This window comes from Excalfactoria chinensis, chromosome 32, assembly GCF_039878825.1.
Source record: "Excalfactoria chinensis isolate bCotChi1 chromosome 32, bCotChi1.hap2, whole genome shotgun sequence".
In the NCBI taxonomy this organism is placed as follows: domain Eukaryota; kingdom Metazoa; phylum Chordata; class Aves; order Galliformes; family Phasianidae; genus Excalfactoria; species Excalfactoria chinensis.
In genome coordinates this window covers 651,267-672,114 of record NC_092856.1, presented here as the reverse complement: position 1 = coordinate 672,114, position 20,848 = coordinate 651,267, and the positions used below count along the sequence as shown (strand labels likewise).

Sequence of the window (20,848 nt, the reverse complement as noted above, 5' to 3'; positions counted from 1 at the left end):
TTGCTCCCCCAGCACTGCCCGCCCTGCTCTGCTCTTGTGGTCGAGCAAAGGCAAGCGAGATGCTGCAAACCCAACGGTCTGAGGGCAGCAAGAAGGGTGGGGGATGGCAATGCCGGGGGCTGTGTGCAAGCAAACAACAGCAAGGTGACAAAACAACAGAGGGGGGGGTGATAAAATGAGCAAGGCGAGTGTGACCGCAGCGCTGCTCCGGCTGCAGGAACCACACGGAGCTCACATGAGCTGCCCTCACCCCAACCATGACCCCCAGCAGCCCATGTCCCCCCCATCTCTCTGCATCTCCCACCCCCTGATGTCCTGCATGGGCACCATCTCTGTTCCCTTCCCAAAGTTCCCCCCTCCCCTCTTTGTGCCCCCAAATGCTACTCAGACGCATCATCCCATCATTGGTGTCATCTCAGCCATAACCTCGGCTGCAGGATGCGGCCCAACAAGGCTCCTCCTCAGCCTCAGGGCCCCGTCCCACCCCAAATCTCTCACTCAGAGCAACCTGCAAGAGCTGAGAGCAGCCTGAAGCCGTGCAGCTGAGCTCAGCACCATCCAAGCATGCCCTGCAGCCTGGCCGGTGCCATCCTGCTGCTGCTGTTGCCCGGTATGTGTTGCCCCAGCCCCACTTTCTGCTCCCTGTAGCTCTTGGCATTGGCTGAGTGGTCCAAGCAGAGGGAGGGGGGGGGGCTCACATTGGTGTGATTTGCTGTAGGATTTGGTTTCTCCACGATATTTGCTTTTACCCTTAAATTCTCAGTGTGATCTCTGTTGCAGTTCGGATGCAATGGCAGATCCACTACGTGCTGCTGCCTTCCCTCCCCATGTCCCACCTTCGACATGGGGATGACGCCCCTCACCCAGGGCAAGGCAGCTCTGCATAGCACCCATGGGCCTTTCAGACCCACAGAATTCCCTTTTCCCATAGGATCTGTGCTGGAGGTGAGGCAACACTGAGCTCTGGGGGTAGCAGCCAGCACCCATCAAAGGGCTCCGAACTCCCAAATCCCAGTAAAACCCCAAACGATTTGAGGCTTGCCCCACACTCAGACCCTCTCACCCCATAGGAGCTGCTCTGGCAAAGGTATGGATCCGGCAGAGCCCAGCACAGCTTTGGGTCCGCCCTGGGCAAACAGCAGAGCTGAACTGCAGCATTGATAGAGACTGGAACGTGGATCGGCTTCGGGCTGTGAATTGGTACCGGGAGCAGCAGGACAACAGATTGCACTTCATCTATCAGGGCTTGAATTCCTCACGTTTAGGTGGAAAATACTCCGTGATGGGGAGAGCAGAGGGATTGTTTTCCCTTTACATCAATGCTGTGCAGCTGGAGGACTCTGGCTTTTATTACTGCAGTTCTACCTCTACCTCTACCTTATCCCGTCCTGAGTTTGGGGACGGGACCAGGTTGGTGGTCACAGGTGAGCATTGGGACATCTTGGGGACAAAGCAGGTGAGGGATGAGGACACAGCTTGGTGCTGCAGGGCTCTGGCACTGCCATCACCCCATCAGTGTCCCCACTGCCTGCAGGTGCTGCAGAGCCCACTCTCTCCATCCTGCTGCCTGTGGATGTGGAGCTGCGTGAGCCACCCTCGTCTGCCATCCCTCTGCTCTGCCACCTCTATGATGTCCCCGAGGGATGGGACATCATCCATTGGCACCACAGCAATGTCAGACACCCGGTGACGGCCACCTCCATGGATGAACGTGGTGTTCTCAGTGCCTGGAGCCTCGCCTGGCTCACAGCGGAGCAGTGGGATGGCACCGTGGGGTGCACAGCCATGCAGAGCAGCACAGGGAGGGCCATCACTGTGACCACCAGCCAGCCCAGCAGCACAGGTCAGCTCCCATTGCTCTGCTCCATCCCCTGCTTGCACAGATATAACTTTGGGTACTATGGGGTGCAGCTTTGCTCTGTGCTCACTGGGTCCAGGGATGCGTGGCTGTAACAGATCCGAGCTCCCAATGCTCCCATCCCATTGCTTCAGCTCTGCACTCTGTAGCAAAACCCACTCAGTGAAGGACGTGGGGAGGACACTGAGCCCATCGTTCCCCCTCCCAACAGACCCCAGCCCCTATCAGCCCATCCCAACCCCAATCTGCCAGCTGTTCCCCATCGGGTGCACTCTGGAAACCCCTTTTCCTCATCTTCTCACATCCCCATGTGCTGAAATCCCCCAATGCTGCATAGCCCAGTGCTCCAACCATGCTCCAGTCCTCCCATCCCCCCCTTACACCAATCATAGCCATTATGTGACCACTACAAAACCCATCCCCATGTTCCCCCCTTCCCCCCCACAGCACAGTGCCTGCAGTGGCTGCCGCTGGTTCTGCTGCCCTCAGTCCTCACCATCACCATCCAACTGATGCTGCAGCTCTGCAGAAAGCCCCACAATGGGGGTCCTGGAGCCCCACAGCCCCCCCATCAGTGCAGAGCCCCACCGCCACCCCATAGAGCTGCAGAACGGAGCCAAGAGGTGAGTTGCCCCCAGAGCCTGGGCTGCCTGATTTGTCTCTTTCCCTCCTCCCTTTTTTTTTTTTTTTTTTTTTTTTTGCCTTTATTTTTCTCTTTTTCCTTCTTTTAACCCTTTTTTACTCTTTTTCTTTTCCTCCTTTTGCCCTTTTTCCCTCCCCCCAGCCCTGCTCTGCCTCCTCTTACACCCCAGAACCCCCCCATAAGGTGCAGCTCTGAGCATTGCTGTGGGATATGGGGACACTCATTTCTTCCCACGTGTGTTTTAACACCTCCCCCCCCCTCCCCTCTCCCTGTGTTGCAGACCGAGTATGCAGAGGTGGCACTGAGAGCCCCTTCCCCACATGTGCAGTGAGAGAAAAGCAAGCAAAGGGAGACCACAGAGAACTGCTCAGGGGGATGGGAGCCCAATGGGCAGCTGCTCTGCCTTGTGGGGGTCTGCAGCTCTATGGGAACTGTGCAAAAATACCCATGAAGATTGGGGGAAATCTCCACCGAGGGGATTTCAATGCATGGCCCCATCTGTATTGGGGTGTGCAGCCCCACAGCCCTGGGGTGCTGAGTTCCCTGCTGTTGTTTCCTCACTCTGTGGGGAGAAAACATGGTCCTTTTCTATCACATCCAAAGTGAAAGATGGGGGGTGATGGCATTACCACTACGCAGAGCACTGGAAAAGCCCATTGCAGGCATTTCTCAACCCAAAGTGCTCTGGAAAAGAACTGTCCTCCCCATGCAATGCCAAATGCCCAACACAACCCGAGCAGCCCCAAACCCCTTTCAGCCCCCCTCCATGCCCCCTAAGAGCCCTGTGAGGTGTTTGCTGTGTGTAGCAATGCCCATCCCCACCACCACCAGGTCTTGCCTCGTGCTACCCCATATGACAGCTATCAGGAAATGCTATTAAACAGGACAAGAAAAAACCTTTTAAAACCTCAGGAACAAAGCAAAGCTTCAATTTCTTTCCACCTTTTGCTCAGTGCTCAGCAGCTCAGAGCTCCCATGGCACACAGTGGGGATGCTCACGATGCTCCCCATGCTCTGGTCCCCCTATTTCTCCTTTGCCCCACACGCTCAGCTCTGTGCATCCCCTTCCCTCCCTGCTTTCCCATTGCAGCTGAGCCATCCCGAATAGGAAGCTGCTCCCAAACGTTGGGGCTGAACTGTGGAGCTGTGGGAAAGCCCTGAGCGCTTCCGTGCAGTGCTGAGCAGCTGCTCCTGGGGGAGAAGAAGGGAAACGAATGCATTCCAGCTTGGAAACCACCCGGGAGTGAGCAGGGCTGTGTTTAATTAAGAGGACAGACAGCGTTTGCAAAGCAAATGGCTCCAATGTGTGGTTTCAGGGACTGAACCCCAATGGTGCAGGGCTGCTCTCAGTGCCCATCTGACCCTACAAGCAGTCACAGAGTGGAGTGGTGCTCTGAACGCAGCGGATGTGGGAACCTGCAGCAACGTTGGGTTTGGTGGTTGGTTGGTTTCCTTCTTTAAAGAACTACCATTTAAAGTGACATTCTTTTCACTCCCAATGTCAGCACTGGCCCCGCTCAGCCCAACCCGAAGCAACCACTGTTTACAAAGCAACAGGGAAGGGCAGGAAAGCTCTGTTTAGGGGAGAAATTCCTGCTGAAAGAGTAGAAATCCCCAGGAGATGCAGTGGGAAAAGCGCTCAGCTCTGTGCCCACTGCTCCCAGTCACACCAGCTCCCCCATCCCATCACTATCAGAGGGTTTCCTCCCCGCTGCGTCCCATAGGAGCAGCTCCAATCCATCCATCTATCCGTCCACCTCACCCCATAGAGGCTGCTTCCGCAGGCATCCTGTTAATGTCATTGTGAGCAGGACGGCCTCGTTTGCCCACTTTCGTTGATTTTAATCTTCCAGTTTTGCTTCCTCCTTTGGAAGGTGGGAAATGACGCAATGCTTCAAGCAGAGGATGGGATCGTGCTCACCTTCCTGCTCCATCTGCAGCACAGAGCCCCAACCATGACCCAAACTGATGGGCCTGGGGGGTCCCTTTACAAAGCATCCCTCCCACCACTGGGTGCCTCTCCTGCTCCTCAAGCTATTGCAGATTGATTTTACCATAGGATATTTAATACACAAAAAGACCTAAAAGTGCACAGCTTATATAAAATGGGGATGGAGAAAACATTGGGTTTGGCCACGTTTCTTGGCTGCCTTTTGGATGCTGCTGCTGTTGTTCACTGTTACAAGAAGGAACCTCAAGGGAAGAAGTTAAACCCAAAGCATAGAGGGAGCGCTGCATTCCTCCAGCCAGAAATCCTGCATGAGTGTTGTAAGCAAAAATGGTTAAGTGGTGTTGGGTGGGAGGGAGGAGATCTGAAGCTCTGTGGGCTTTGCTTTCATATGGGGCACTGGCAACAGCATCTATAGCAGCTGAGAGATACCCCTGTGTGCAACCCCTGAGTGCAAGCCCTGTGTGCAACCCCTGAGTGCAGCCCCTGAGTGCAACCCCTGCATGCAAACCCTGAGTTCAACCCCTGGTTGCAACCCCTGAGTGCAATCCCTGCATGCAAACCCTCAGTGCAACCCCAGCATACAACCCCTAGGTGCAACCCCTGAGTGCAAGCCCTGTGTGCAACCCCTGCATGCAAACCCTGAGCTCAACCCTTGCATGCAACCCCTGAGTGCAACCCCTGCATGTAAACCCTCAGTGCAACCCCTGAATGCAACCCCTGCGTGCAACCCCTGAATGCAACCCCTGGGCACCAAGCTTCTTCTACATTAGCATGTAAGCAGGGAAAGCGATGCACTCAGCCCCAAAATAAACGTGGTGCCAAGGCTCTGCTTGCCCTACTGCTCTGCCTTATTGCCCCCAAACAACTCCCAGTTTCATCCATTCCCCCCCCAGCATTGTGCTGCACGTTCAGTTGTGATCGTGACATCCTCAGATTGTAACAACCCCAGCCCCAAGCCAGCACAAATCCCTCTGAATCCAGCCTTGAGGCTTTGCCAGGAGCTTCTCCTTCCCACCCCATCAGTCCTCCTGATGAAAGCTACTAGAATCCTCACGGATGTGCCTCCCACCAGCTCCAACAACAGAATGTTTTAACTCTTTTCTGGCTCCCACGTTGCTGACGCAGCTCCCAGCCCCATCCTGCTGGGATTCCTCCCTGCTTTAATCTGAGATCAAATTATGGCCATGGTTGAAGTTTTGGTTGTGATGATGTTGAGGGTGGGGGTTTGGGATGCTTGGGAGGGGAGATGGGATGTTTGGGGGGGGGGGGGGGGGGGGGGCTGGGATGCTTAATGAGGGGGTTGGGGATGTTTGGATGGGGAGGGGTGGGATGTGGAGAGGTTTGGGGTGTTTGGTGAGGGGGTTTGGGGTGATTGAAAGGGTTGGGGTTGTGTGAAGGGGTTTGGGGATGCTTGGTGGGGGGATTTGAGGATACTTGGGGGTTGTTTGAGGGGAGTTGGGGGGTCTCTGGGGATGGATGAGGGATTTGGGGATGCTGGGATGCCTTCTTATTGATCCCCCAAACCTGGAGCAACACTGAGAGCCACCACAGCGCAGCATCCATCCCAATGAGGGCACAAGCTGTGATGAGAACTGCATCTTTCCCCCATCAAACCCACTTCTCCCCACTGTGTGACACACAGGGATCTCTCTGTGAGCCCCCATTGTGTGCTCCACCACCTCCACCACCAACACTCACCTCCTCTCCCCTCCACCTGAGCCCATTCTGCGTTATGTTGCCTTTGGAGAAGGCTCCAAGCCCTCCAACCCAGAAAGCAGAGCAGCAGCATTTTACTTCCCTAAATATTTCTCCCCTTCCAAAAAAGGTTTTTTTTGTGTGTTTTTTTTTGGTGCTTTCTTGTTTTTCTTTCCTGTTTTGGTTTTTTGTTTTTAGAGATGAGAGAGGGAAAAAGGAACTGATGCCAATACTTCTCTGAGCACAACGGGAGTGGATGCGCGAAGTGCCTCCCTGAAATAGAGCATCCCTCTGTGCTAAGGACTCAGACAACCTCACCCTGTTCACGTTTCTTCTTTCTGATGGGGAAACTGAGGCAAAAAGCAAAATGACAGCTGGCAAAGAAGAAAAAAAAAACCCATATCCACAAAGAGTTGAAGGGAGGGGGAACCGAATCTGTCAGCTCCGGCCCCAAAAGCATCAGCACCCAGCAACGCAACCCATAGCCCAACCTCACCCTGCACGGTGTGGGGGTCCTGGTGTCCCACATCCTATATTCCAGCACGGGGGCTGCTCGTCCAACCCCCCTCAGTGTCATTTCCTGCCTTTGAGTTGCGGCTCCAGGACGTCTTAAGGAACTGAGCAGTGTGGAGCAGCATCCGAAGGCTGAGCCGGGACTTATAGGATGATGAACTTTGTATGGGCGTCACTCTTTCTTCTTCATCTTGCATTGGGTAAAAAAGACTCTTGTTTTGTTTTGTTTTGTTTTTCTTCCTCCTATTTTCTGCTTTGCAGCTCGGGGTGGTTGTGCTGCTCAGATGCTGTGTGGGGCTGAAGGGTTTCGGGGTGTTTTCTCAGCAGCTTGGGGAGCAAAACCAACTTGAGCACAGCTGGGAGCTGCGTGTCACAGCAAAGCATGAGCTTAGAGCTTGATAAACTCTGATGCTTTCTGTGTTGCACCCTAATTAACTCCCCGTATGCAGCTGAGAGCTGTAAGAGATACGAACAGGGCGAGGGAAAAAGCAGGATTGATTTGTGCTTTGGGAAGGCAGAACTGAAGCCAAGCTGGGCACTGACAGCACCCGGAGTTGCTCCTGCTTCCCAGGCAGCAAAGGAATGGAGCTGAGAGTCCTTTGAGGGGTTAAATGGGATTTTGGGATGAAAGCTCCTTGCTGTAACTCCCGTATTATTTCCCGTATTATTCTTAGCGTGGCTCCAGCGTAAATACAGCAAATAGCTTTCTCAGAATGCGTGGGGAGAGAGTGCTGGGAGTTTATCCAAGTGGAGCCAAAAGGAGCAGAGCTTTTCCCATGGCCGTAGGATGTCGGCTGGGTGGGTACGAGGTGACCCAGGGCTCTGAGTTTGGCTCCAAGAACTGAACGTTGGTGGGATGTGAGCAGCTTTAGAGGCAGAGAAATGGGCTCCTTAATTGTGGGGGGTGATGCTGAAAGCCATTGGGTCCAGGATGGGGAGGCTCAGGGCTTGTATAGGGCAGAGAGGGGCACCCATGGGTGCTACCAGCCCCGTTGCAACCTTAACATGATAGAGCCAAATCGTTCATTCCCAATTGGCTCTCTCTATACAAAAGTCCTATATGGAGAAGGGAAATGAGTGGGGCTCACTGTGGCTTGGATCGAGCTGTGCCTACATCTATTTATAGTGGCTTGGCATGGAGGAAAAGCCAGCTGAGAGCTCACAGCTCCCTGAGGGGACCCAGAATGGATGTGGGCAGTGGGGGATGAGCTCCACAACCCCATCGCTCCGCTCCTTTCCTACAAATCCATTCCTAAAACACAGGAAAACACAACGCCGCGGCCAGCTCTGGTCCAGCCCGTAACTTGATATCTTTTGTTCCACATCCTTGATTTAATTAAGGGCCAGATTGGGAATCCATTACTCCCACGGGGTGGGGAGGGGGGAAGAAGGGGGGAAGGGGGTGGTTGGGGAGCGACTTTAGCGCTAAGCACCCATAAATCAGTGAAATCATCAAAACCACATCCCATTGAGCTCTGTGCAAAGCTCGACTGACGGGGGGGGGGGGAGAGGAGGAGGTTGGAAAGGCAAACCATTTCTTTTTATGGCTTATAGGAAATGCTGAGATAGGAGAAGAGGAAATCAACAAGTTTTTATACGACTACGCATCACAGTACAGTAAGCAAGCTTTGTTTTGGGCCGATTTTGTGCTAACTATGTGATAAAAGCAAGTTGGGAAGAGGTGGGGGGGGGGGGGGGGAGGGGAGGTGGGGGGCTGTGGTAATAAAGAGCCATCCCCATCCCCAACAGTTCTCATTATAACCTGAGATCACAACCTGCCAAGCCAATGGGGTTATGCTGAACGTTGATGCTCATGGGACCACGCTTTCATTGCAGGTGATTTCCTATATGCAACTGCAGAATACTATACTGAAAACAGCACGCTAATACCCACGGTGTACACGGTGTATACATATTATGAAGGTGAGGTGAGTTGGACTTTCTCTTTGCGTTTCTGTTTGGGGAGGGGGAAGTAAAAAATAGAAAGGGTTCTTCCCAATAAATGGGCTTGAAATGTTGGCTTTAAACTGTTGGACAACACAAATGTGTTTGGGCAAAGGGCATCCATGCCACAGTGGTGATACACTGTCACAGTGAGGGCTATTCTTCTTCCTGAACGCCCCTTTGAGCACCCTCTTACTTTGGGATTTGGAAAAGAATGTGTTAAACCCCCCAAATTCTAAGCAAACTGAAGGCCTTTGCTTTGCTAAGTTCATGACAGAGAGTGTTCCCAAAGCTCCCAATGGGGATTGTCCCAACTGGAATGCTTTCAATGGAAATTATCCCAACTGGAATGTTCCCAATTGGGATTTCCCCACTGGGATGTTCCCAATGGGGATTGGCCCCACTGGGATGTTCCCAATGGGGATTGTCCTAACTGGGATGCTTCCAATGGAAATTATCCCAACTGGAATGTTCCCAATGGTAATTTCCCCACTGGGATGCTCTCAATGGGGATTGTCCCAACTGGGATGCCCCCAAATGGAATGCTCTCCATAGGGACACTCCCAACAGGGACTATCCCAACAAAGATATTCCTGGGCACATTTCTTTTCCCCAAGGTCTAAGCAAGGGGACAGCATGAAAGTAGAGGAGATGGGCAGAGCATGAATCTGCCCACCGCTTTCAGTTCTCCAAACCATGCTGGTTTTGACCCATTTCTTTTCATTGACTTCCCAGGAGATTTTGGACTCGGTGGGATTACCCTTGCAGTGCCATCTGCCTCTGCTCCTCCTGCTCAGCCTCCTGCACCTCCTGCTATGACACACCAAAGGTACAAAGCCACGCAGCGTTCAAGCACACCCTTCAAGCATCCCCTTTTAAACCAGATAAGTGCATTTCTCCCCAAAGCAGCAGCTCTCTGAAGCACCATCAGGCCTCTGGGCATCCAGCCCTGTGCTAAAGAAGCACGAATCAACCTAAGGACAGCCAAAGAAGCACGAATCACCACAGGAACTGCCAAAAAATAAGGAAGCCAAAGGGACTTTTAGGGTGTTTCCCAAAGCATTCATCCATCCAACTCCGCATGCAACCTCCAGCATGGGGAACTCTGTGCTCCTGGAACCCAAACCCTATTGGCACCCAGGTGTGCTCTGAATTCCCCACAAGGCCTCAAGTCCAGCTGACACACAATGGGAGGACATGGGAATCACTTCCTAACCTCTTCCCCTCTTTGCAGACACGATGGCTCGGATGAAGAAAAGAATACCGTCACTGCATTGGAAGTTACATCCTCTGCACCAAGCAGTCATCTCTGTTTTTAGTACGGCTGTGATTATAACATACACAGGTTTTTTTTTTTTCCCCCCAGCAGATGGATGATGCCATCCCAAGCCATAAAAGCTGTGCAAACACTGAGGAGCTTTGTAATGACTCGGTTCTTTCCTACTTCCTATTATTCTGTTGTAAATATGAACTCCTGCCAATAAAGTGACTAACAATTGACTTTCTGTCTCGGTTGTGTGCGACAGCGGGAAAGCACGGTTGCTGATTGCAATGCCTGCATGGAAAGCACAGCACTGTTATCCCAATGGGGTGAATCTGACCTCTCTGAGCAGCATAATCTCAGCAGCTTTGAGGCGAGGAGCAGATTTTTGCCTTTAACCAGCCCTGTAGATCATCACATTAATGAAGGTGCTTTGGTACAGGCCCAAAGGATGGTTGTCCTGAGATGCCAGGACTCAACATTGTGAGGTTTAATAGAAAGTAGAGAAATCAAAGCTCAGGTTGGAGGGGACCTCAGAGCTCAGCCGGCCCAATCTATTGTGATAAAAGCACGTCCCATAGCAGAGCATCCAACACTTTGTGTATCCAAACCTTGTGTTCTTGAGTATTAGAGCTTCCACCCTGTCCCTGAGGAGTTGCTGCACTGTTTGAGTGTTACCACAGTGACAAAACCCTCTTGGGTCCAACTGGAATCTCCTCCAGTGCCACCGGTGTCCATTTCCCCATCTTTTGGGCATGACTCCTTGTAAATGAGGAGCGTTTGACCCCTTTGCAGACAGACATCAGACTCCATGAGTTCTCCTAAGCCTTTTCTCCAGGCTGAACAAGTCCAGTCCCTCACCAACCCTTAGAGCATCCTATGGTTCTGCTCTGGACCCCCTCCAGTCCATCTCCAGCCTTTCTGAATGGCAAAGAGTGAGACCAGCATTCCAAGCGTGGTCCGAATAGCATGGAGCTGAGCAGGGTATCCCTTTCCTATGCTGCTGATGCCATCAGCATGGCCTTGCCTTGGCTTGCAATGCTTTATTGCACAGCTTCACCTGCAGCCTCCAGAGGGTGAATAATCAGCCAATAGCAGCAGAGCAGAGATGTGCAGCTACTGCAGGAGCTTCACAACGTTCCTCCCTTGGAAGGGACCTTAAAGATGATAGAAAGATGGAAGAGGTTAGGCTGGAAGGGACCTTAAGGACAACAGAACCATGGAATCACAGCACAGTTGGGTTGGAAGGGACTTAGAAGATCATGGAACCATGGAATCACAGTGTGGTTGGGTTGGGAAGGACCTTATTGATCCCCATGGAACAACAGAAGGGGTTGGGGGTATCTCCATGAACAGAGGGGAGGTCCTGGTGGGCCTCCAGGGGTCCCCCCCCCAGAACACAGCTGCACAAGTATGGCCACGTGGAGGACCGCTGACCATAGAGCCGCAGCGCAGAGCGGCTCCAGCAGGAGGAAAGCGACTTCCGGGTGGGCGGGGTGCGTGGGCGGGGCCATGCAAATATAACGCAGCGCTGCACCAATCAGACGCAGCCAGGAGAACGAAAGGGCCGCTGGGAGGGCCCAAATGGGTACGTTCTCGGCTCATTGCGGAGGGGAAAAGGACTCAAAAGGAGTACCGAACCGATGGCGACAGAGTGCAGGGGTTGTTATGGGGCCTGGTACTCTCCGTGCTCATCAATGCTTTATTGGGCAATGCACACCAGTCAAACCAGCAGAAGCACCTCTTTGCTACAAGACGGACAAGGGAAGGTGGTGGAAGGATGTGGGGATGCTCATTCTGCCTGCTTTCTGGGTGCCCTTGCAGGGTCAGCCTCAAACATCCTCTCCCTGGTGTGCAACTGATGCTGGTGCAGCTGCTTCCATGGGTGTTTGCTGCTCCATCCCTTATGGCTCCATGCAGTGGTGAGGATACAGACAACAATCACCCCCATCAATAGGGTTCCCAGTGCTGCCAGCAGCAGCAGAGCTCTGACCGGGCTGCAGAAGAGCGAGGAGACACCTAGGAATCAAACACAACCTCAGGGCTGATGTGAAAAACCACATGAAATGGGTTGAAGGGGTGGGGGGGGGGGGGGGGGGGAGTGTATTTCAGAGCCCAATTCCTGATCCCAGCAGCTCAGAGTTTGCCTTTCTCCCAGCTGCTGCCATCAGGATGTTGCCAGGTTCTGGTGGTAGCAGCTGGAAGGATGCAGGAAGAGATGGAAGATCCAAGTCAAGGCTGTAAGGTGTGGATGAACCGCCATCCCCAAACCTGCATCCTCCATCTCCTGGCCATTGCATGGCCATGTGGTGCCAACCTACATGGAGCAGCTCAGGTTGAAGCTCTCTCCAGCTGTTAACACCAACTCAGACCACAACAACAGCCACAGGCCTTCAGATGGCCAACAAAGAAATGCCCTGACGCCCAACTCCATCTACAGGAAGACCCCGTTTCTGTAGCTGTCCCATTTTGTGGTGCCCTTTGAGGATCACTTTTGGGTCTCCCCCCATTAGGACAGCCCCAATATCCCCTCAACATTAACCCTGTGGTGCCAATATCCACATGAGCCCCAACCATGCCGTATTGCCATGCTGCTCACCCACTACAGTGACCCGCACCCGCAGACTCTGGGCTGGGCTGTCCCCATTAGAGGCCATGCAGTAATACTGCCCGTTGTCACTCTGTTGGGTCGATGGGATCTCATAGTGGCTGTCCCTCCCCAGGACTTCTGTAGAGCCCTCTCGGTGCCAGGAGAAGGAGATGGAGCCGGTGCCCATGGCCACAGAGCAGTGCAACACCAGCCGTTGTCCCTCCATCACCTGCCCCTCCTGGGGCCAAACCTCCAGGGACACCCCTGAGATGGGAACTCCTGTGTGACATGGGAGGGAGGAAACAGCCCGATTTCCAATGTGAACACTCCCATCCTTCCAAATAGTGAATGAATGGGGCCATGTTGGATGTCAAGAGGGAAGAAGTGGTGGTAGGGAGGTGGGCATTGATGGAACCACCCTGCTTATCTCTGCAGGTGGCAGACCCCAAAGGCTGCTCCTCCCCAGCACCCCAAACACTCACGTTTGATGGTGATGGGAACCTGAGGACTCCATTTCTGGACACTGGAGCTCTCCGTCCGTATCTCACAAGAGTAGAACCCAGTGTCCAACAGCCCCACTGTTGGCATCTGGTACTCAGAGGAGGTCGCAGGACCTCGAAGGACTGTGCTGTTCCTATAGAAGAGGTACCAGAGGACAGTGGTGTGGGGTCTGTAGGGGCTGAGCTGTGTGATGCAGCTCAGGTTGAGGGGACTTCCTTCCATAGGCTCCATTGAGTTTGCTATGCTTAGCACTGGGGAGGTGAAGAGCTCTGGAAAGGGAAAGGAAATTAGGTTGCTTTTTCCTTCTTTATTTTTGATGTAAAGGTGTATTACAAGCTCATCAAGGTACATCTTCCTTAGATGAACCTGCTCTGCACCTTCTTTGGTTGAACCCTGCTCTGCCAGCAAGGAGCTGAGCATGCACAAGAAGCAGAACCAGGACAGCTGACCCAGCTGATCTCAGCCCATCACTTTCCTCCCCCCCCCCTTCATATTCTCTCCCCAGTGCAATAGGGTGAGGGTGAGCAATAGGCTGCAGGGCACTGAGCTGAACCCTCACCCTTTATCCTGCAGCTTTATCCTGCACACTCCCACATAGGGGGTGATGGAAAGCCCTAAAACTAATGGGGGATTTCTTACCTTCGACAGAGACATATAAAACCTGAGATGCCCTTCTCTTTAATGACAAGTAAGAGTGCATTTCTGCAGTGCAGTGATATCTGCCGCTGTGCTGGGTCTTGGCTTGGGGGATGGAGAGCTGCTCAGCTGAGGTGTAGGGTTTGGTGATGTCAGTCCCATCCCTGTAGTATCGCACTGCAGCCAAACTGCCCCCGTTCCATCCCCGGCACCGCATCTGCAGCAGCTCCCCTTCAAATACTGCATGTGATGGGACCTGGAGGATCAGCAGGTCTGCAAGAGAACCCAAAGGCCTCTGCTGAAGGTCTTGTACTTGGCTTGGGATCATCCCAAACCTCAGCACAGACCAGGAGATGAATGCTGCCCTATAGGAAAGGACTTTGGGGATGGACAATAAAACTCCAGTGTGACTGAAGCCCTGAAAGCCAATCAGATCCTGGGCTGCTCATGAGAAGCCATAGATTCTCCATCATTAGGGGTGCTCAGGGCAAGGCTGGATGGGCTTATGGGCAACCCCATAGCAGGGACTGGAACAAAGTGGCCTTTAGGGTCCATTGCAACCCAACCCACTCCAACAAAAGATGCACCCCACAAAGATACGGAAGCAAGAAACCCCCCCCAAAGCTCAGCCCACAACACCCCAAAGCCAACAGTGCTGCTTCCTTTATGCACGGGCTGTGTTTGTCCCAGGGCAGGTCCAGAGCAGTTCTCAGCACTCACCATAGGAGATGATCAGGGTGATGGAGTTGCTGGATGTAGAGCCAGGGCTCAGGCACTCATATCTGCCATTCTGTTTATACTTGGCGTTCTGGATCTTGTATGTGTTGGTTTCTGTGTGCTCCAGGAGTTTGCCATTGTGGTACCAGGCCATGGGCTGCTGCCCGTACACAGGGGGTCCCTGGCACCGCAGGGTGACACTTTCCCCTTGGAATATCACCCTCCAGGGGGGGTCCATGGTCAGCAGGGCCATCTCTGCAACTGGGCAGGAGGGGAAATTGAGGCAGAGCAGGGATCAGCACATGGCAGTGTGCAGCCCAAAGCATTGGGATGGGGGAAGAAGAGGGATACTGGATGGGATGCCCCAGCACGCCTCCTCACACATCACGCATGCACTCACCAGCAAGGCCGAGGGCTTGAGCTGCAAGGAGGAAGAAAAGATGGGATAAGAAGCCCCAGGCAGCACTCCCAGGTCTCCTGCAGTTCCCTGCCCCAGATGTGAGCCATCATTGGGCTGGTGGGGCTTGGTGAGGTCTGCTATGTTCCCAAACACCTCCTAGCACCCCCAACCACCCCACGGCACATCCTCACCATGCTCATGCCCAACAGCCTTTCTGGACCCCAGTTTCCTTTCTGCCCAGCAATGCTTGGGACCACCCTATAGAGGAAGCCCTGTGCCTGTATTGCGATGGGGCAGCCCCATCCCAATCCCCTCAACCACATGGGACAAACAAACATCCCTCCTTCCCCAAACAGAGCTCACCCTTCCCCAGTCATATCCCAAAGCAACGCAAGGAGAAAGCGCCCCATAGACCCCATGCTGAAGATGGAGCTTCCTTGACCCTCCCTCCATCTCCCCAAAGATCAGTGGGGCTTTTTGGGGCTCCTGTTCACCCTACAGCTGCACTCACCCATGAAGAGCAGGGCTCTGCTCACCACCATCCCGAACCACCCTTCTAGCTCTAGATACCCCCGCACAGAGGTGATGTCTCCTGTGTGGAGATGCTCTTCTGAGAACAAAGGAAGGAAATGGGTTTGGTTCACTAATATTTGATGAAGGCTAACCGGAAATCTCTGTGCTGCCTTGATGACCATGCCGCCTGTGGACACCTTTTTTTACCTCCTTTATAGCAGCTGTCTCTCAAACCCACAACCTCCTCCAACCCCACTGAGATGCCTGCTTTGTTCTATGGAGACTCCATCCCTCATGGGTTGCTGTTGGCGCTTGTTGCCCTTTTTTCCTCCCCCCTTCCATCCAGAGGAAAGGGATTGTGATGGAACCTCCTCACATGAGGCTTTTGCTGCCCTCCTTCCCCACTGTTTTGGGCTCCATCTACATCCAACCCCTAACAGAGGTAGGACATCAGTTCTGAGCTCACACACATGATTTACTTGGACTTTTTCTTTCAGCCTCCCCAGAGAAAAGATATAGAGCCTCTATGTCCATTTATGCTGACATGAATGGAAAGAAACCCACTTTTCAAGTGGATAAAAGTCTTCAAAGGTCACAGAGTGGGAAGAAGCTCCACTGTAGGGTCAGGATCTTCACCTTTTGCCAATGTTTACTACCTACAGAGATGAACCTCCATGGGGATACGGATGTGGCTGCCAGCAAACATGCATCACCAACATGAAAACAGGAATAACAAGAGCAAAGGATTTCTATAAGGTAAGAACTCAGAATGTAGACCTACTGTTGTTTTCCCTTTGTCCGTATAGTTGAAAGATGAAGCCACACTTATCAATACCAACACAAAGTTCCAAAGCACTGCCTGACCACCGGTAACACAGTTAAAGCATCAGACAGGACCAACAAGCAGTACTGGGGGGAATAAATAGGGTTAAAACATCAAAGCATCCAGGAGGTACCAAAAGGAACGAAGGGAAGGGGAATATGATGGAGGAAAAACGCCCTGGATGGGGAGCACACAACCACTACGAGCATCAGCAGCGGAGAAGCCGCTGTAAAAAGTCATCATCTCCCATCTCAAACCTTCCAGGTTGTTATAAAGGTGTCAGATTGAGATTGATGGGAAAAAAAAAGAAGACATAAAATAAAAGAGAAACCTGCTTGGAGATCATCTCTGCCGGGACTCGAACCCGGAACCTCTGGATTAGAAGTCCAGCGCGCTCGTCCATTGCGCCACAGAGACCTCACCATGAGCACAGCATCGGTACCGGAACTGAAAAATCCCCTCACCCTGCATCATTGGGGAGGTTCGCAGACCCCACTCCCACCCCACAGCACTGAGATGGCACAAAAACCCGGCTTCCAGATCCATCTCTCCATTGCAACCCGACATCTCAGCATCTCTTCCTCCTGCTCAGAAAGGCGATAATCCCGGCTATGATCCATATCTCGCTCAGCAGGCGGGGATGCAGCAAAAACCTGGAGGTAGGATCGTCGCCTGCATCCCTGGCAACCTCTATGCAGCATCAATGGCTCGAGCGAGGGTAAAGCTAAAGCCTGGAGCAGAGCGAATCGCTGCCTCTCCCATCCTTCATCACAGAAGATGAAAGAGGATTTAGCTTACGATGTGACAATGAGGATGCGATGAAGAACAAAGGAACCTGTGGTTTTTTAAAGCAGAGAAATGCAGCCATGGTTGTTTCACTTTAAGCAAGCTGTCAAGCAAAAGGGTTTGATCCTTCTCTCAGAGCATCTTCTGTTGGGAAAACAGTTCGGTGCCAAAACAGGAACCCCCCTTTTGCCTCCTCTGAGCTACTGAACAATGGGTGCAGCTCTGCATGTGATGACCCACACTGTGCAATGCTAAACCCCACAACCTCTGGAGCGATGCTTAAATCCCAAATGAGGGAGCAATTGGGCTGTGAGGTGATGCGGTGCATGAGACACAGCACCGATTGTCTCAGTGCATCCCAGGTGAAACCAATGCAATGGGTTCCACCCTTGGTGCTTCTTAGGAGGGTTTTCTATTGTCTTGATGCCTGTTTTTCCAATGGGCAAATGGGTTTTTAATGAGGTTTGTGCTCTGAAGGGCAGTGCTGTGGGACATCAGTAGGGCAAGTGGATCCAAAGCTTCCCCCCCCCCCCCCTTTGCTTTGCTTTCCCTTGGAAGAAGGCTGCAAAGAAAGGAGAGGAAGGCATGGGTTGAACTTCTATCAGCCCAAACCCTTTCTGCTGCAAGTGACGTCCAGTAAATCAACAGCCCCTTGAGATAAATTGCTCTGTGAACCAACTGTAGTGCCGTAACCCAACCTACACCTTGAGAAAGCATTAAGAAAACGCCTACCAGCAGGGTGAGTAAGGGCTGAGCTTAAAGGCTGCCACCTAATAAATCTTTGGCCAAGTAATAAAGAGCTGAGGTTGAGCAGAAAAGAAGGAACAAATTTCATACAGCCCATGACTGCACTGTGTGTTTCTCATTGGAACAGAAGGCACCAACCAACTATGGGAGGGGAAAGCCTTGCAGGCTGGGGGGGTCAATATGGGGTAAGGGAGAAATTTGTCCCTTACAGCCTTCCCCAAGATACTGACTGTTCCTCTCTTACCTTCAAATGCAATAAAGCTGAAAAGCAGAGACTGGAGCAACCAGCACACGTGCAGATCAATTTTTGATGCCAAGATTGCCAACAGAGCCATTTGTGGGGGAAGGTGACAATGAGATTCGATCAGCTGCGTGGTGTGCTCTGAGACCAAAGCCACATCTCCACTTAGATGAGCCCCTTGTACTTGGTTTGACCACCACCTCCTCCAAACTGCAATGTCTTGGCTTTGCATGCAGCCCCATCCAGACTCATCTAAAAGGCATTCATCAGTAACACCTGCTCCCCTTTGTAATTAACATCTCATTATGAGACAGAGGTCACCAAGGTGGTGATGGGAAAGACTTCAAGTAGAAACCCCCACCCATCCAAGTCTCTTTGCTCTCCAAGCCCCCTTGAGCTTACTGCTCAGGAGGAGCAGAGCAGTTGTAGGATGTTGGAAGCATTATTGGGGTACCCCATGTAAGGTCACCACCTCCAGCATTGCAACTCAAGGAGCAGGGACAACTCCTGGAGGACAACACAGGTCTGGTTGGCACCATCCCTAACAAGCCTTGGCATACCTGAGAGGGAAAGATAAACCAACCTAACCCTGGGTGGGACAGCATAGAGCTCAGCAGCTGTTGAAGATGGGGACTGAGCGGGGCAACCTCTCTGTATGGCCTGGTGGTACTGCAGTCTACAAGCTGAGGAGATGCAACCTTCCAGACCTCAGGACTGGGAACATGAGAAACAAGGATAAAACTCCCCTTCTCTGCCCCACAAGGGCTGTCCAAAGTTTAATGTTATGCCCTGAGTGATGACCAAGTCAACAAGGCACTGTTTGGGGCTCACAGCATCCCCTCTGCACGTGTTCCTCAGCACGACTGATCATATTAACACCCAAAGTCTGCCAAAATGCAGGTTTAGATGCATCCCACCGTTACCCATCACCTTCCAAGCACAGTTGTACAGTTCTAGGCTCATTCATGCCAACCTCATGGGCAAGATGGTGTTTCTGAGCACCCCGAGCAATGACACTTTGTTTTGAAGCACCCAGCAAGCCAAAAGTCCCCTCTGCCTTTGCTCCTTTGCAGAAGAGCAGCATCAGCAATCTCTGCATGCCACTGACACTGCAAGATCCAAACCCACCTCTGCCTACGGTGATGATTGATGCCTCCAGGAGGACGGAGCCATTTATGATACATAAATTCAGGCCACATTTGGAAGGGAGCTGGGATCTCTCCACTATGGAATACCGATCAGTCTGAGCACCGTATCTCATTTTAACGCGTTTTCTCCCCAAAACGACTTTCCCAACTGCACCCCCCCTACCTCGTGCTCAGCCCCACGTGGAACAGGAAGGGCCGTGCCTCAGTTTCCCACCCCCACTTGGCTGTGTGGGCTCAGCCTGACCGTCCCCCCTCTCGCCCCCCCACCCGATGTCCTCATAGCCCCCAACCCACCCTGGTGGGGCGCATTGCTGCCGCCCTCAATGCTCCAGCTCTTCCCAAAGCGTCTCCCCATCACTCACTCGCTCTCAGCCCGATGCTCTCAGCTCCGCCGTCCCCTTCCAACACTTCGGGACTTTCTCTCGTGTTTTAGGAAGATAAAAGTATAAAAGAAAAACATTTTTTTCCACCTCTGGGCTCCCCAAACCCTTCCCCCAGCTTCTCCCCTTCTCTCTCCAACTTCTGCCCCATTTCTTCCAGCCCTTTCTTTGGGATCCAACCCCTCTCTCCTGCTCCGTCCCGTCTCCCTTTGTCCCCTCTCGTCCTGCCCTTTCCGCCGGGGGGGTGGCCCCATAGTTTCCATGGGGATGGAGGCGGTGGTTGCAGGAGAAGCACAAAGACAAGGGCTGGGGGGGGGGGGGGGGGGGGGGGGGGGGGGGGGAGGGGGGGGAGAAGGGGAGGGGGCAGCGGGGACGTGGCACAAAGAGCCGTGCGGGTTCGGGGGGTACCGCGTTCCCACTGCTGCAACCCCGCTTTTTGCTTTAATTCATCCTTCCGGCCTCGTGCGCCTTTCTTTCTGGAGGAATACTGATGGGCCCTATAGGAAAAGGAAAGAGAAAGTTGTTAAAAGTAACCAGAAATATGTGGCTGTTCCGGTTCTGCTGCTCCACGTTTACATCTGAGGTTGGGGAGGATGAGAAATGAGGTTTTGGGACACGCAGAGCAAGCAAAGAGTATTGAAATGCTGTCTGACCTTATGGGCATCTCCATCAGCACATCCAGATCGACTCCATCCCATGGGAAATAATGGGGCACCACCCAATGGGATGTTAACTACTGGGGTGCTGCTACCACCCAATGGGATTCACCTAGTGAATCACAGGCTCTTTTGAGTTGGAAGGGATCCTTAAAGGGTCCAATCTCTCTGCAAAGAACGGGGACACCCAGAGCTCTATTGGATGCTCAGAGCCCCATCAAGCCCAACATTGGGTGTCTACAAGGATGGGGCACCACCACCTCTCTGGGGAACCCGTGCCAGTGCCTCACTGCCCTCACTGCAATCAACTTTTTCCATCTATCCAGTCTAAATCTCCCTCTTTTAGTCTGAAACCATTTCCCTTTGTCCTATCACACAGACCCTGCTGAAGAGTCCACCCCCTTCCTTGTTAGAGCCCCACTACTACCACCACCACCCAATGGGGACACCAGGATGATTCAGATCCCACCTTTTCCTGAAGCAAAGAGGGAAGTTTGGGTGAAGGCAATGTTTCTGGATGCTGTGTAGGATTCTTAGCCTCAGCCCATCCACATCACACTCCCCTCATGCATATTAACTATTTCATCTCTTAATGGTGATCAGGTGTATCAAGCTGTGTGTTTGTTAAGGTCTTTAGCTCTAGTTTCCCCTCACCTGTTTGCATGCTGCTCATCCCATCCATGCTCCATCCTCTCCTGCAGTGGTTTTCTTCTTGCCATGTTCCTTTGGCTCTCCACTCATACACCTGACAAGGCACTGCTATGGGAGGTGGATCTGAATTACAGCCTGCAAGGTTACAGCCTGTAACAGAAGGGCTTTTAATCTGGAAAGGCACAAGATTCATG

The 20,848-nt window shown here is 52.7% G+C and overlaps 2 protein-coding genes, 1 long non-coding RNA gene and 1 other non-coding gene across 12 annotated transcripts; 2 read left to right on the top strand and 2 right to left on the bottom strand.

Annotated features, from left to right (window-relative positions):
* The first annotated feature begins 564 nt into the window (after positions 1–564).
* LOC140263617 (immunoglobulin lambda-1 light chain-like) lies at positions 565–2,832 on the top strand. Its single transcript, XM_072358638.1, has 5 exons — positions 565–610; positions 1,071–1,424; positions 1,535–1,843; positions 2,306–2,481; positions 2,782–2,832. The coding sequence occupies exons 1-5, from the start codon at positions 565–567 to the stop codon at positions 2,830–2,832; spliced, it is 936 nt and encodes a 311-aa protein (XP_072214739.1).
* A 3,530-nt stretch (positions 2,833–6,362) lies between these two features.
* Positions 6,363–10,989, top strand: LOC140263692 (uncharacterized). Of its 3 annotated transcripts, XR_011905936.1 has the most exons (5): positions 6,363–6,860; positions 8,215–8,277; positions 8,497–8,588; positions 9,340–9,745; positions 9,839–10,989. It is a non-coding gene; the product is annotated as an uncharacterized lncRNA (long non-coding RNA). The 3 variants fall into 3 exon arrangements; XR_011905935.1 differs by having other exon boundaries at positions 8,497–8,583; positions 9,340–10,989; XR_011905934.1 differs by having other exon boundaries at positions 9,340–10,989.
* A 290-nt stretch (positions 10,990–11,279) lies between these two features.
* Positions 11,280–19,617, bottom strand: LOC140263691 (Fc receptor-like protein 4). Of its 7 annotated transcripts, none has more exons than XM_072358784.1 (7): positions 19,326–19,617; positions 14,710–14,730; positions 14,313–14,570; positions 13,596–13,865; positions 12,938–13,225; positions 12,465–12,734; positions 11,280–11,884 (listed from the first exon to the last, which is right to left on the bottom strand). In XM_072358784.1, the coding sequence occupies exons 3-7, from the start codon at positions 14,560–14,562 to the stop codon at positions 11,658–11,660; spliced, it is 1,305 nt and encodes a 434-aa protein (XP_072214885.1). In that variant the 5' UTR covers positions 14,563–14,570; positions 14,710–14,730; positions 19,326–19,617; the 3' UTR covers positions 11,280–11,657. The 7 variants fall into 7 exon arrangements, with proteins under 7 accessions (XP_072214885.1, XP_072214886.1, XP_072214881.1 ...); XM_072358785.1 differs by having other exon boundaries at positions 19,330–19,617; XM_072358780.1 differs by lacking the exon at positions 19,326–19,617 and adding an exon at positions 16,377–16,763.
* TRNAR-UCU (transfer RNA arginine (anticodon UCU)) lies at positions 16,389–16,462 on the bottom strand. Its single transcript has one exon. It is a non-coding gene; the product is annotated as a tRNA-Arg (tRNA).
* Positions 19,618–20,848: the final 1,231 nt, after the last annotated feature.

What these genes read in the sequence shown, in the direction of transcription:
- LOC140263617 (XM_072358638.1), top strand. Translation starts at nt 565, where the DNA reads ATGCCCTGCAGCCTGGCCGGTGCCATCCTGCTGCTGCTGTTGCCCG. An exon ending in GACCAGGTTGGTGGTCACAG is followed by an intron (nt 1,425 to 1,534) that starts GTGAGCATTGGG and finishes CACTGCCTGCAG; the next exon opens with GTGCTGCAGAGCCCACTCTC. An exon ending in CAGCCAGCCCAGCAGCACAG is followed by an intron (nt 1,844 to 2,305) that starts GTCAGCTCCCAT and finishes TCCCCCCCACAG; the next exon opens with CACAGTGCCTGCAGTGGCTG.
- LOC140263691 (XM_072358779.1), bottom strand. Translation starts at nt 15,404, where the DNA reads ATGGTCATCAAGGCAGCACAGAGATTTCCGGTTAGCCTTCATCAAATA. An exon ending in CAGAGCCCTGCTCTTCATGG is followed by an intron (nt 14,731 to 15,220) that starts GTGAGTGCAGCT and finishes TCCTCCTTGCAG; the next exon opens with CTCAAGCCCTCGGCCTTGCT. An exon ending in GGTGCGGGTCACTGTAGTGG is followed by an intron (nt 11,885 to 12,464) that starts GTGAGCAGCATG and finishes TTTGATTCCTAG; the next exon opens with GTGTCTCCTCGCTCTTCTGC.